Source organism: Eleginops maclovinus, chromosome 12, assembly GCF_036324505.1.
Source record: "Eleginops maclovinus isolate JMC-PN-2008 ecotype Puerto Natales chromosome 12, JC_Emac_rtc_rv5, whole genome shotgun sequence".
NCBI lineage: Eukaryota > Metazoa > Chordata > Actinopteri > Perciformes > Eleginopidae > Eleginops > Eleginops maclovinus.
The window spans coordinates 18,307,135-18,321,935 of record NC_086360.1 but is presented as its reverse complement, the minus strand read 5'-3'; the positions used below and the strand labels follow the sequence as shown (position 1 = coordinate 18,321,935).

Genomic DNA, 14,801 nt, shown 5'->3' with positions numbered 1-14,801 from the left:
TATGGGGTTATTGTATTTTGTATAGTCTTTTGTTGTGAGACAAACGTGTTTTGTGATATTGATATAAATAAACGTTGATCCGATTTGTACTTTACTTGAGTATTTAAGTGTTTTGCTACTTTGTACTTCTACAGCACACCTACAATTCAGAGGTACCAAAGTGTACTTTTACTCCACTACATTTATTTAATACCATTAATACTTTGCAGATTTGGATTAATGATATGAAACAGAAGCAGTTTTACTTTTACATAAGTACGGGTAGGTAAAACTTTGGTGCAAATGCTGTCAGATAATAAACCATTTTTCAATTGAAACACTACAAACACACTACAAAGTAATCTTTTGTAATTGTTCTTATTCATTCCTGTGAGCATCTTCAACTTAAGTGTTGTGGCACCCTATAGTTTCAAACAAGACTGTAATTGTTTTCATCATGATAAAAAAAGTTTGCTTCACAGTTTCTCCAAAATACCATACTTTATGAGATGTTACTAATACTATATTATTATATATATTTACTGCTGTAAAATGTGTGTAGGATCTTTGTGACTCAAATAAGTATGGCATTGGATTTATTTTATTTATGTGAAAACATTCTGGATAAACTGAACAAAGCACATGATGTAATGCTCCCAACAACTCAGAGCTGAAAAACGAAGAAAAATAATAAAAGTTTCTGAGATTTAGCCAAGCAGGGGTATCATCTAACTGTGAAACAAAAAGGACAATGACTCATTATCTTTATAGATGATTTAATTATTGTTTAGGTTTTTAACTATAACTGGGTTTATAAATGTTCAGTATAAGTAAAGGATCTTTAATTCTGCCATATATTGTAACTCTGTCACTGTACTCTGCTGGATGTAACTGCTTAGATTCAAAATTAGTTTATTACTATAAATATTCAAGCTGGTTAATGAATAGGTTAACAATTGTTTAAGTCCATCTAAATCAATAATAAGGTGAACTGCTCCTATTTTAAAAGAAAGGAGTAATACATTAATGTTCCACTAGGTGATAGTGTAATAACATGAAATACACTAACCCTGCAAATACCTAATAAGAAGTATTGAGGATGAGAAATGGAAAGCCCCATGATCAATCTTTAAATTCCATTTATTATATATTTATATATGGGTTATAAACATCACAAAATAGAAAGTTCCAGAAGGTCTTGCACAAAGATATATATAATCAAGTAAAAGAGCAACCTTAGATTAGTCAACAACGGCAATGGAAGCAGGCATAACATCATATCTGGGTTCAGTGCTGCAGCTGTGTTATGAACATTCTTCTTTTATAATGTATGTTTTAGTGCAAACAAAGTCTTTGCAGCTCTTGGCTCCAGGGAATTATTTAATATTAATAATAAAATAGCATTTTACAATATATATGTTAAGGTTGCTCTTTTATTGCATATTGTTTAAGAACTGGTGTATTAGTTACAATAAGGTCTCAAGATCATGATGTTCAAATTTTCTAATATTCAATATATATAATATACCTCTTATATTTCTAAGCATCAACAGTTTCTCTTTAACATTATACATTTTATTATAAGCAATATCCATATTAAAATACCTGAATAAAAATAACATGCTTTGAGCAAAATAATTGTTCATTTACAATGGTATTTCAAATAAGTCAAGATCTCCCAAACATTAAGAAATAGCTAAATCATTACATACATTGCCTTGTGTCAAATGCAATTTTTTTTCGACTGAAGGCCACTTTCAAACAAAGCAATTTATACAAGAATGACATCAAGTCTTACCACAAGATGATATAAGTTCCAACTTAAATTATTATTGAAGTGGGAAACAAATAGTTGGTTTGATTGTACTTCATATTCTATCAAACAATAATGAATATGGCAATAATAAAACATTTCCACATAACTATAGTGTACTCAGGAAAAAATACGTAATAATACAGTTGTAATATTACAACCACTGTAACAAGATATAATATTAATTTCTTATATAACATTTGTTGGAGAAATCAATAATGGATGAATGTTACAGGCTGTGAATACTATACGGTGTTGGCATTGAGATGTGTACTTCATAAATATCGTGTTCTTCATACATTGTCTGTTGAAACTGCACAGAACATACATGTTCAAATCTTAAACACCTGGATAACTTGCCTAGTCTACATGCAGGCTATTAACTCATCTGAGTGCAACAGGATCAAAACAAGCCAAAAACAACATAGTGCAACCTTTAAGAGTGAGAGCATATTGGCCTTTGTGTGTGTGTGTGTGTGTGTGTGTGTGTGTGTGTGTGTGTGTGTGTGTGTGTGTGTGTGTGTGTGTGTGTGTGTGTGTGTGTGTGTGTGTGTGTGTGTGTGTGTGTGTGTGTGTGTGGACAGAGAGAAATAAGAGAAGAGAGAGACAGAAAGAGAGATTGGTCACATACTATTTAAACATTTTCCCATATCAATGTTCATTTTGCTAAACCACACCATATATTTACAGCATGTACAGTTGCTGACATCATTATCATTACTGTTTAGTGCTCTACTATATAATATCATCCAAGAGGTGAGGGGTACCCACCCAGTCCAGTGTTCTTGGCTCGGACGCAGCCATGATCATGCACATAAACTGTTTACCTGTTCTCCGATCTATTGGGTAAATCGTAGTTGGAGTGAACCTTTTGTTGCTCTCTACAAACTCACACAGCTGATTATAGATTTTGGGATACTCGTGTCGTAGGAAGACTCCTCTCGTCCTGAGCTCCCGCTGAATGTTGACAAAGCACACCTCTCTGGCTTTCCTCCCCTTCTCCCCTTCTTTGTCAATGTCCGGTGTGCCTGGAGGCGGAGTGAGGATGAGGGTTTCCATTTCACTATCCTTCCTGAGTACCTTTTTGTCAGGGCTTGAGGAGGCCAGCGACACCTTTGCATATTTTCGAACTGTTGGTGCTTGGACCCTTGGTGAAGGTCTGTTAGGCACTAGTTCACCAACAGCTACAGATACATTCAGAAGGAAACATTCATTGGGGTCATACTCATTACCTGCCTGTTGCAGTTCCTTGCAGTATTCGCCTAGGTTGTCTTTAAAGCCATCCAGCTCTCTGAGAGATAGGTATGTGGGAGACATGAGAAGGCTCTCAAGCCCAACTTGGAGGAAGTTGTCAGCAGTCTCTGGATTAGCAAAACCCAGAAAGAGAACTCCTCTCCCCCTGGACAGGTAGCCAGCTTTAGCAACGCGAGAGAAGGCTTTGTGGATCTCTGAATTCTCTCTGCAGAACTTAAGAGAGTGTCGGCACACACTGGTTACCCGGCCATACAGACAGGTCTCTTTATGGGACTCCCAGTCATCCCTGCGACAGTTTCGTGAACAGTAAAATGTATAGCAACTGTGACATGATTTGAAGTACAAGCAGGCATTGAACATACTCTCGACCCGGTTGCACTTTTTGTTAGCACACACCATAGTGTCATCTTCGTCTGTGCTATGGTCTGGAGAACATTCTTCTGCACTCCTTTGGAAAGCATCACATCCACTATCAGGGTCCTTGATTGTGTCTGGACTGGATTTGGAGGACGGGAGTTGTGTGTTGTAGTTTTCAATACCCGAAGATTCTCTGTCTTTGTCGTCATCTTCAGTAATTAGTTGTTTCAGCTGGTCTAAAAGGTCAACGCTTGATCTTCTGCTAGTTGGTGGTTTGTAATCAATCACCAAATCAGCCAAGAGTTCGTCCAGTTGCTCTAGACTCTGCTGGAGGGAGAAGTTGTTGTGTTTCCTCTCTTTGGTTATGTCCGGTGTATTTTGTGGCTGCTGAGGAGGCAATACTCTCTGAGATGGTTTCTTTTCACCGTCCAACATATCCCAGCTGACAGTGTGCACATCTCGCCGCTTTCTGTTGCCTGCAGATATGTCATTATCTGTTATGGTGATCTCAGGCGTTACAAACCAGTGCCCGCTCTTGGTATTCCTCCACGGATTGCTTGAACCCCTTTCTAATGAGCTTTCAGAGAGCGAAAGGGCAGCATAGCGCCTTGGTGAACTTGAGAGGTTAAGAATAACAGGCTGAGATGTAACATCAAAGGATGCGGCTTGTTTCGCTTGATGAAACAAGTTTTCATAGCTTCGTCCACGTGGTACTGATTGCTCCCTTTCGTGCCTTGGATATAGAATATTGTCCCAAGATTTTGAGTGGTTTCTGACCTCTGCGCCTAGTTTATTTGTCTCCAAACAGCTGTTAGTAAACCACGGAGGTATACTGGGGTCTTGCCTTACTCTTGGTGGTGTGAGCTGAGAGGACTGGTTAGAGTATCCAGATATACTTGAGCGATACCAGTCATCTGAAAAGGCCTGCGACATTCTCGGGCGACGACGACCCTCTGTATGGTATGGCCTTGATGGATAGTACTGCTCCTCGGGGGAGCATGGTTTTGAATAAAACAACCTTGAGTTACTCATATGGTAGGGATTGAACCGGCTGTCCTCTCCATAGTAAGATCTAGACAGTGGAGTTTGAGAAAAGTATGATCCTGCCTCACTTGTGGAGTAAGGCCTACTATATACAGAGTGTGCTGGCTCTCTGTTAGAAAAGTTTTCTGTGAAATAGGACCTGACAGGAAGGGTGTGCACCCATCGAGTCCTTGGATCATACTGGCTAGTCATTGTACTACCATGGCTGGTTAGACTGGACCGGTCATCCTGAAAGTATGCTCTAGAGTAGGGATGGACAGGATAACGAACAGGGTCCTCTGTATAGAAGAACTTAGTCGGTATATTAGGATTTGAGTAAGCTCTTTGTTCCTGACTGAGATATGGTGCTGTTGGTGAAGGCATTCTTTGCATGTCTAGATGCTGGTATGAGATGGGAGACATACTGGTGGTATAGTGGTATCCTTGTCTAAAATCTCCACTGTAGCATTCGCTAGGAGTGGGCGTTGGAGAGGAGACAATCTGTCGAGGAACATACAAACCTCTACTGCTACTGGCCTGGGAGTATCTCTGCCAAGGATGATCAGTCCGTGCATTGGGAATCTGCCTAGATGTATGCTGCAGTACAGCAGCATCCGGTTTAATGTCCACACGGCACCTGACATGAGGGGTTATAGCTGGTTTATCTGGTTTATTCTCATCAAAACAGTCTGAGACATAAAGAGGAGACTGAGGCTGCAGTTTGATAGGGTGCACCTCATTCAAAAAAGCCTTATTTGAAGAGTAGGATTCTCGATGTGTTTCAGAAGTCCTCAAGGTATCTGAAGCAGCTTGGGACACATCCCTCCCCTTCCTGTTTCCTGGAGGAGAAACTGAGATGGGCACAGGAGTGAGGGTGGACTTAATTCTAGGAGCACTTCTAGATCTTGTTTTCTTTTTAGAGTCCAAACATGTAAGGTTGCTTGTTTTGTCCTGGCTGGTTTGCTGCTGGAACTGCCTGGTGTTGAACAGATCAGGAGACGAAAAGCGAAGGTATCCCGGTTGATCTATTCCATTCCACATTAGATCTTTATTTAATGTCTGATCCTCAGTCCTCTTGTAAGGGTACTCCATTGATGAAGAGAGAGACTGTGGGTCATCCAGTGACTCAATGAAGTCAAAGCTGCGGCAGTGTCTTTTGTTAATGATTTCTGGTTTGTCGATCATCTTCAAGTCACATTGCTGGGAAGAGTGGAGAGAAATGTTCTGGTTGGTGATGGGATTAGAGAAGTCCTGATATAGAGTCGATGCCAGTATATCAGGGGGATGTGTTCTTGTCATCTTAAAGTAACCTCAATGTCTTCCTTTCGGTGTGATTCAAGATCAACACAACCTGTAGAAAAAAAGAGAGAGAAGGAAACAAATACATTTCAATGCAATGTAATGTAGAGATTTGAGGTAAATGTTCTGCAAAAAAGAGAAAGTTGTTTAAACAAATAGTAGCATCAGTTTATGAACCAAAATTGCAACTAACATCAGCCAGTATATATATTTTTTTAGTATCTTGGGTGTAATATTAAGCTGTCTTTGGCTCTTTCTGCTGTAATAACGAAAATGTCTCCTCTGTGGGACGATTAAAGGTATTCTGATTCTGATTCTGATAATATGTTTAAATCATTCATCAAATCGATTTTTTTTATTCAACAATGTATTAAGTTGAATCTGATGTTAATGAATATGTGTTACATCATGACACAAGATGTCAACACTTAAGATGGTTAAGATGATGTGTATAAATCTAATAAAGTCATTATTACGTTTTTAACCAAAGGAATTTAATGTCAACAGTCACAAATAAACAGTTTGTATGTAATTACAACACAAGACTGACATGACATGACCTGAAATTAGACTGGAGAGACTGTATGCTCACCAGCTGTCCATATAGTAAATGTAAGATGAAACTTACTGAATATATAACCAATTAACTAAATTACAGTGAAAATTGTATTTGCATACTAGTGTGTCTAAGTGGGTATCCTTGTTTTTATATTTTCTCATTTCAAATGCAGTGCAACAAAGCATATTTTATTCATAACGTTTCAATTATTCCAATATTAAATAAATGATGTGCTGACAACTGCTGTTAATCTCTGCTTCAAGAATCCAGAGTATTTTTAAAGGCCTTGAAATATTTGTATTTGAAGACAATAATGTTTCTGTTTCCCCAATGGATTTACTGTATGTGTCATGGCCTTCCTTGTTGGCACACACCTACAAGCTAACCCTGAGTTACCATCTGTTCACTATGATGAGAGAGGACTGACCAGCCATCTCCCTGTCATGTCTCCACAACACACCTCAATATCACGTCCATTCACACATGAACAATCATGACAGACAAACCATCATTGTCAGTCTCTGCTTTACTTGGTGGAGTTACCGAGACATATTATAAGATACATGTGTGTATTTTGCTGCTCCTAATCAAAATACAGACAATGGCTACAGTTCCCTACCGATTATTTATGTTATTTCAAAATACTGTTTCTAGATTTGAGAAATGAATGTTAGTATGTAAAAGCATTACAAATGAATAACAGATCACAGATTAGTGTGGGAAGATTGATCATCTAAACTTAAGATCATCAATTGTGCATACATCAATCAGCTTCTCCTTATATTCCTTATTAGTGTTCTGTTTCAATTACATTAAATAGTAATACATACTTTTAAAATCATGTAATAGTGCTTGTTTGTCAGATGCACAGGTAAAAAATGCTTCAATGTGACCAACAGTTGTATGGCAATGTATTAAAGAACTGCATTGTAATTTAAGAGCAAGCTACCAAATGTTGTGAAGTGCTGTAATGAAAAAATATATTTTACAATAAGTCAGATGTTCTTAAAAATACAGTTAACATATTGTATTATGACCAGCTGCTCCATCACCACTGTGACTAATGCTCACTTAAATCTAATTAATTGCTGAATGTCCTTATGATATGAGTACCATCTGAGAATAATATTGTGTCATTCAATGTAGCAGGGATAAATTCATTACTAATACCCCATCAGTGAATGATATAAAAATCAAGACGGGATGAGTACCTAAGTTTGAACTAGCCAACATAGATGAAAAATGTTCCTTAGATCAATCTTTTTTTTTTGTTCTCCTTATTCTCTGAGGTTAAATGAATGAGGTGAGATGTCAGCAAGAACGAAAGGTCTTTGGTGAGTTCATTTTATTAAACAGCCTAACAAAATAGGCCAAAAGAGGTGCACGATGGGAAGGCTGAACACTCAGTGAGTAGTTCACTTCTACAATCTTTTACAATTTTGAGCACTTAGTTTGTTTTTAGTAAAGTGTTAATGAGTAAGGACAGAAGACTAAACAGCACATTCGGATTAAAAGCTTAGGGCAAACTAAATGCATGCATTTCTTCCTCTTCTCATCCTCATGCTCTAAGTCTGTTCTTGAATAAAGGGACTACACTTTCTTGCACAAGTAAAAAACCACATGCCACATACTGTCTCCATGGCTACAGCACACAGCAAAGAAACCATGAAACACTCCTGGAGTTGCACACTCAGCTCAGGGCACAAATTCAGTATAAAAAAAACAAATGAATTGCCTTAATCTTGTATGTGTGTGGGTAAAATCCATCTGTGACAACAAGAGCAACTTAACATTGACCTTATCAGAAGATGTACTCATGATATTGACATAATAACTTATTGAACCAAAGGCTGTATTTTCCTGTGCTACATGTTTTTGTTTTATACGGTTTTTCTTCATGCAGTTAAATAAAACATGACTGGGTTGTTTGTAAGTGTGCAACTAAAACTATAAACTTTGACTGTATTCTTCCATTTTGCGAGGTTTGTCAGCCAATACCAAATGTGATGCAGATTCGCCTGAAACATCCCCATGGGGCCATACCGAGGCGCATTCAGCCTTGAAGCGTTACCAAATACTTGCTCTACGCACCCCTTTTATTTTGGTGCTGCGGCACGAACGGCCCTCCATCCTTTGCGGCTGACCTAATGCCTTTGAGCCCCGAATGACATCATTTGCTGAGAAAGAAGAAAGCAGCTGATTCAAACCGGGATATATCCCGCCGAGATAAGAGGGAATGAGTTCGGCTAAGTTTTAAAAAAGGAACATTTAGCGAGAGGGGCCTTACCTCCTCGCCAGTGAGCAGATCGGATGCGGTGGACATGGTGGAGCTTGTTCCCTCAGAGGAGCAGCTTCTCTACTACTGCACCTGCTGTGGGTCTTCCGGAGCAAAGCACTCGTCCCTCATCCTGCCTTACATGTTGTCTTCACCAACGATGCTCTCGCACTCTTGGTTTTGCGTGTGTGTACGTGTGTTTGTGTGTGATGGAGGACTGGAGGAGGTGTGTCTGTGAGTCTGCGCTTGGGTACGTGCCTCTCCGGAGGCGTGGTTGTGCGTGTTTTACGAGGAGGGAGGGAGGAAGGAGGGGTCGGGGGTGTTGAAAGAGGCTGGGTGAGTGATCAGTCTCGGAGCAGCATTGCGGTGGTCTCTCCGTCCATCTCCGAACAAGAAGACCTGAAGACAACTGCATGGGCATTTCCGGGGGAACTGCTGGATGTTTGATATTCCTGCAGTGTAAGCTGCTCTCTATAAACAGCCTCCTTCATCATGATGCTAACGGTTATTTATATATAGCTAAGCCTACATCTTCTTTTGTTTTTTTACATGTTTTCAGACAGACAAAAAAAGAACTGCCTACAAAATTAGACCTCTCCCACACTTGACTGGTCACTTCTGGTCTTCCTCCTACACTGTTGCACATGCATTATACATAGTGATGAGAAATCTCTCTTGTGCCATCATGCTGTTATTCTGTACTTTACTGTGATGGAAGTAGATGTGTTTTGTAAGGCTGCAACTAAGGATTATTTTCACTATCTATCAACCAGTAAAACTCATTTTCTTAGGTAATTGATCAAATCTTATGTCCATAAAATTGTAAAAATGACTGTTAATATGTTAAAAACAGCCCAAGGAGACATATTCAAATGGCTTATTTTATTCAGCTAAAGGCCCAAAATCCAAAGACATTTGCATATCTAACAATGAAAATCATAAAATCATCGCACTAGCCCTTTATTTGTACATATAATCAAATAAAACAAAACACAGGAAGTACACCATAACAAAAGAAAATGCTGGAACACAAAAACCCTTGAGGGCTAAAGGAACCCACCTAACACTGAAATTAAAGATTGACTATATGCTTGACACCAATTTACGAAGAGACATGAACAGATAACATTTTTTTTAAGTACAATTTCCCAAAAATGAATAATAGAAAAAGTTCAAGGTAGAGCGAGAGAGAAATAAGAGCAAAGATTACAATAACAAATATATATATATTAATTTCACTTCTTTCATACCTCCATTTGCATAGTATGTCATTGTGAAAAGTTGTTAAAGATATATTTTAAAATCAGAAATGACAGGTAACTGCATGTACTTCTTACAGGACAACAGTTATTTTCGAACTGAAATCCTAAGACTTAAAGCTACAAACTGGCTTAAAATATCTTCTTGTAATCCATAGAAATATTCTTTAATACAACAGGTTTATGATACAACACATTGTCTTTGTTGTTTGCAATCTAGCAAGATTAAAATTCAGTTACATTATGCTTCTCCTCTCCTGCTCTGTGTCGCACACATCTGCCCAAAATTCTCACCCCACAACAGGCTTCTGCATTGTCTGAATTGATGATAGGGACAGCTGGCTGTGAGCCCCAGCCGGGAGCATTTGACTGCTGCTGGAAAACTGCTTACTGAAGCACTCTCAAGGCAGATAGAAATCACTACCGACAAACCATGCTGATGGGGCTGAAGATCGCAATGATATTTAGCTTTGATAGAGCTCATTGTGTAACAGGACAGACAGCTTTACAGTGCGTACACACTGCAGATCCGATCTTTTCTTCTAATATCTATACTTTTCCTGCATCTTTGTTTCAAAACACGACAGCTAAACGAGCCTCCATCTGTGACATACCACGTGTATGAGAAATGATTCAGAATGACACTACAGTGAATCTCACATTGTAAAGCATCCAGCATCCCTAAGAGTGGGCTCTATCTGAGCATGTGTGACTCACCCTCTCCAACACAGTGCATTGGTTTGGCATCAGTTTGTGTCAGCTGTTGGTTTGCAGGCATAAGTGTCTGTCAGCTGGCTGCTAGCAGGTGTCTCGGGCACCTTGTAGGTTCTGTGGAGAGGAAATCAATGGTTCCCTGTTGATTAGAGGCCCCTCTGACAGGGATCAATCAGGTTTATACTACCACAAAGTAACAACATTAAGGTGGAACACTGCTTCACTCTACGCTTCGATTGCTGAAACAAGCCTTCACGCTGCTTTGACATGTCTGCAATAATGAGCCATAAGGAAGAGTCTGGACATTCTGCTTTGTTCTTGCACTGTTTCACTCTCTTGCTGGCACAGTAAACAACTGTCAGTTCTCCAGCTGTCTCCAATTAACTCTACGTAAGATTAAGTGACTCTCTACAAACTTTTCCTTCTGATTTCTCTGTTCCCATGGGAAGGAATTACATAAGAGATGCGGGGATGCGCACACAGCAAGGCCCAATTGCTTACAAAGTCCATCCCAAAATAGCCAATGTGTAGAGTACCTCTCAGCTTCGGTTATTTTGGAGTGTAATGATATGTCAGAGGAAACAACGAAAATGAATTAGACAGCCACTTTAAGGCAAACGTATTTCAACACTTTCTGTTTCACAAGGAATCTCCATGGAAGCTGGGGATGTTGTCCACGGTCACTGCAGTGTTGAATATTTCAAACGGCCAGAATTAGACCTTGTAGATAGACATATGTCTGAATGTGGGTGTTTCCCTCAGATATTAAAGGACCTTTCAATGCCTTATATAAAATATGTATACACTCTGATTCAGTGGACTCAGAGGGGAGTTAAATGCAGCAGCTGTGAATCTGAACACTCAGGGAGATGCACCAGTCTTCCCTTAATTCCAAATGAACCCTGATTAAGTCTTTTTTATTAAACCACTCAATCCTCTTGGTCAAACTTTCTTGCTCCAGACATGATTTACAGTTGTGTTGGCCCATATAAAACGCTTCCATTTAGTTATTCTGTGAGGATTTAGATGCGGCCAAGTTAAGTATTTGGATATTTTGGCTCAACAGGGAACAGAAGAATCCACGTTGGCGTAGCTTTGATTCCTGGTGGATCAGAGTAGATTATTTTCAGAAGATTTTAGGTTTTTCCTGAATGCACTTGAGTAACTCTTACTAGTATCCTCATGTAGTTAACACTGCATGTTGTAACAATGGCAAATGTTTGTACTTTTACTTGAGTCACATTTTGAATGCTGGACTTTTACTTGTAACAGAGTCTCCTACACTCTGGTACTTCTACTTTTACTTAAGTTCAATATCTTCTTCCAACTCTAGAAATACTAGTCCACTCAATCGTTTCCGCCAGAGATCATACAGTGGCCGTAAAATTGCTAAAAGGGCATTTCAATCCAATGTAGTTTCTTTTTACTTCTTACTATACATAGTGGTGAAACATGGCGGACTCTTAGTTAGTGGTCATTATACAGGAAATCAAAAAATAATACTTTTATAATATATTCCAATTTTGCCAGTAGATATCGCATGATCCTCGCTGTACCCGCTGCTGCAGATGTCTGTCGTTGTCAGTGTGCTCTTCTTTTCTGTGGTGTGCTGGGGGGTAAACACCAACAAAAGGGATATGGACAGGCTTAATACGCTTGTGAAGAAGGCTAGCTCTGTCGTTGGACCTAAACTGGACAATCTGGAGGAAGTTGCGGAGGGGAGGACGAGGAGAAAGCTGAACTGTATCCTGGGGAACCGTTCCATGCTGAGATAGTGAAACTGAGAAATACGTTCAGCCACAGACTCATCCCTCCTCGGCCCACCACTAAGTGCCTTGGACTGCCTTTTGTACCAATAGCCATCAGGCTGCACAACCAAAGGTTTTCCAATGTAAAGATAAATTGCACTGTATATACAGCTCCAGAAAACATGAAGAGACATAAAACTTTATCTCTACATGTATGGCAAGCCATTCTAGTGTCTGTTGATTTTTTAAATAATAACTTAACTCAAAGACATACCTATAAATGATAAAACAAGAGAAAATGATAATGCTGAAGTGGTCTCTTAATTTTTTCTGGCCTTGTTTTGTGTGATTTGTAATTGTATTATCCTGTGTTTTACTCTTACTCTGTTGCTGCTACATCACCTGAATGTGAACACCTTGAGGTCTAGCTCTCATCTTTAAGGAATAGAATACAATTGAATAGAATAACTAACAACACAAGGTTGTTTTCCCATGCTTAATTAGCACATTTTGTTTACTTTGGCTGCACAAAAAAAGAACATTCCTATCCCCTCCAAGTAACACCCATAAACAAATTCATGTACAAGCCAAACCATTTGGGAGTGGTATCCATGGTAACCCACACTGAGTAGGAGCAAAAGAGACTGAATTGATTTCAAAGGGAGTGAAGTAAAGCGCTGATGGGAGTCTTCCACGGAGACCATAAAAATCTACGTCACGAGGATGAGACATAGGGAGGTGAAAATTGCTTGTCAACCTTCAACAATCTGCAAATGCATCGCAGAAGGTATTGAGCAGTGCAGCTTCGTATCAACTGCACATGTGGTGGAAACATAGTGTTGTTGTCTCTTCTGTCCAAGTTATCTCCGGCAGAGGTTGACAATTTAAAGATAACATAAGGTTAACCATAAGGAGACCCCTCTGGCAGCCTCACGGTGAAAAAATGACGAGAAGAAGGACTCATGTGGGCATAATCTTAGATCCTCCTGTCAGTACATGTAGGTCAAAGTAAGAATAGAGTAGATATTATTCACAGCTGCACTGAGCAAACACAAACTCCTGTGTCCTGGTATCTGGAGTCACAGTAAGACATCCCCATGGTGAGTCTTAATTAAATTTTTACTACACACTCCTCTTTCATCCTTCATCATCTGCTATTTTGGCTAAGGAACCACTTGGTCATGTGTTCAAGTTTATTAAAGGGGAAACACGAGCAAAGAGACAGGCCTCTCACCGGGTGCAGTTTGTTTTCAAGGTCTCCTGATGGTGTGAATTATTTGTGGTTGTGCATTGTCACTAGGATATTGTTATGTAACAACATAGAAAAAGATTGAAGCTACATTACATTCGAAGGGTTTCATCAGATTTTCAAACTGTGTTTGGGGTTAGCAGTACTTTTTATACTGCGGGGCTGTCATTAAGGCCCTGCTATTCAAGACTGGACAGACAACAAATCCTTTGTTCCTCAGTTAGGAAGAATCAATGAGGTCCTTCTAAATATGGATATCTCTCGCTCTCTATCCCACAACAGTACAATGCAAAGCAGTACTGAGTTGCACTAATTGTCCGAAGCTGTAGGCCATGTATAATAGCTGTAGCAGCCACTGTTTCACCCTCAAAGACTGCGATCTAATTTCTGAATAAAACAACAAATGGTGGCCTGACACATTTCTTCTTCCTTCATAAAAGAATGATTGAGAAGACTTGGTTGTATGTTTTCTGTTCATGTATTTTAAATGAATCCAAGAGAATGTGACCTCGTTGTTTGGAATTTTCCCCTTTCATACCCTGCATAGTTTCCACATCCACCCATCAAATGACATGTGCAGATCAGTTTTGACACCTAATGTATGTAATTACGCTTTAAGGTTGGCAGTTGCAGCCATCCAGATGCACCTGTGCTTGCAGCTTTTTCCAGGCTGTTTAAATGGGTCAACTCTGGAAATATCCTGGCTCAGAGAAGAAGTGGTGAGTGCCCCTCCCATAAAAGAACAAGATTATTGCTGGCAGTACCCTTGAATACTTTGTTTGTACCCTGCAAAGTCATAGGAGTTGTATTAGAATGATTGCACAACATCTCAGGAGTGACTGCAGTGGGATGAAATCACGATTTCTGTTGTTTTCTTGTGAATGGATGCCATTTTTTGGAGAATAGTGTTAAACTCTGTCCAATAACAGCATATTGTCGTCTAATCTACAAACCAAAGTCACTCCTTTGCTGGTGTAGGATCATAATATGTGTGAATGATGCTGATTTTCACTCTTAAATTGTCCAAAAATTGAATGTAATCGCCTTCCAGAACAAGTTCAATAATTGATGTCTTTAATCGAGCATCCTAACTGTTAACCAAACATAGATTTGTTGAAGGAAAATGTATGGCCCACTGGGCAGCTAGATAGAAAGAGCAGAGATTTAAAAAAGAGACTGACCTTTTGTTCAGGAGCTGCTATACAACGTACATGCCTGCAAATTGGATTTTGTACTCCACACTGTGATGAAAACTTTCAAGGGAAAAAGAAA

General features: G+C 39.3%; 1 protein-coding gene across 1 annotated transcript; it reads right to left on the bottom strand.

The window, feature by feature from the left end:
• Positions 1-1,146: 1,146 nt before the first annotated feature.
• unm_hu7912 (un-named hu7912) lies at positions 1,147-8,786 on the bottom strand. The gene is made up of 2 exons (XM_063896541.1): positions 8,572-8,786; positions 1,147-5,777 (listed from the first exon to the last, which is right to left on the bottom strand). The coding sequence occupies exon 2, from the start codon at positions 5,723-5,725 to the stop codon at positions 2,528-2,530; it is 3,198 nt and encodes a 1,065-aa protein (XP_063752611.1). The 5' UTR covers positions 5,726-5,777; positions 8,572-8,786; the 3' UTR covers positions 1,147-2,527.
• Between the last annotated feature and the right edge of the window lie 6,015 nt (positions 8,787-14,801).

Coding starts and splice junctions, on each gene's coding strand:
- unm_hu7912 (XM_063896541.1), bottom strand. CDS start 5,725: ATGACAAGAACACATCCCCCTGATATACTGGCATCGACTCTATATCAG.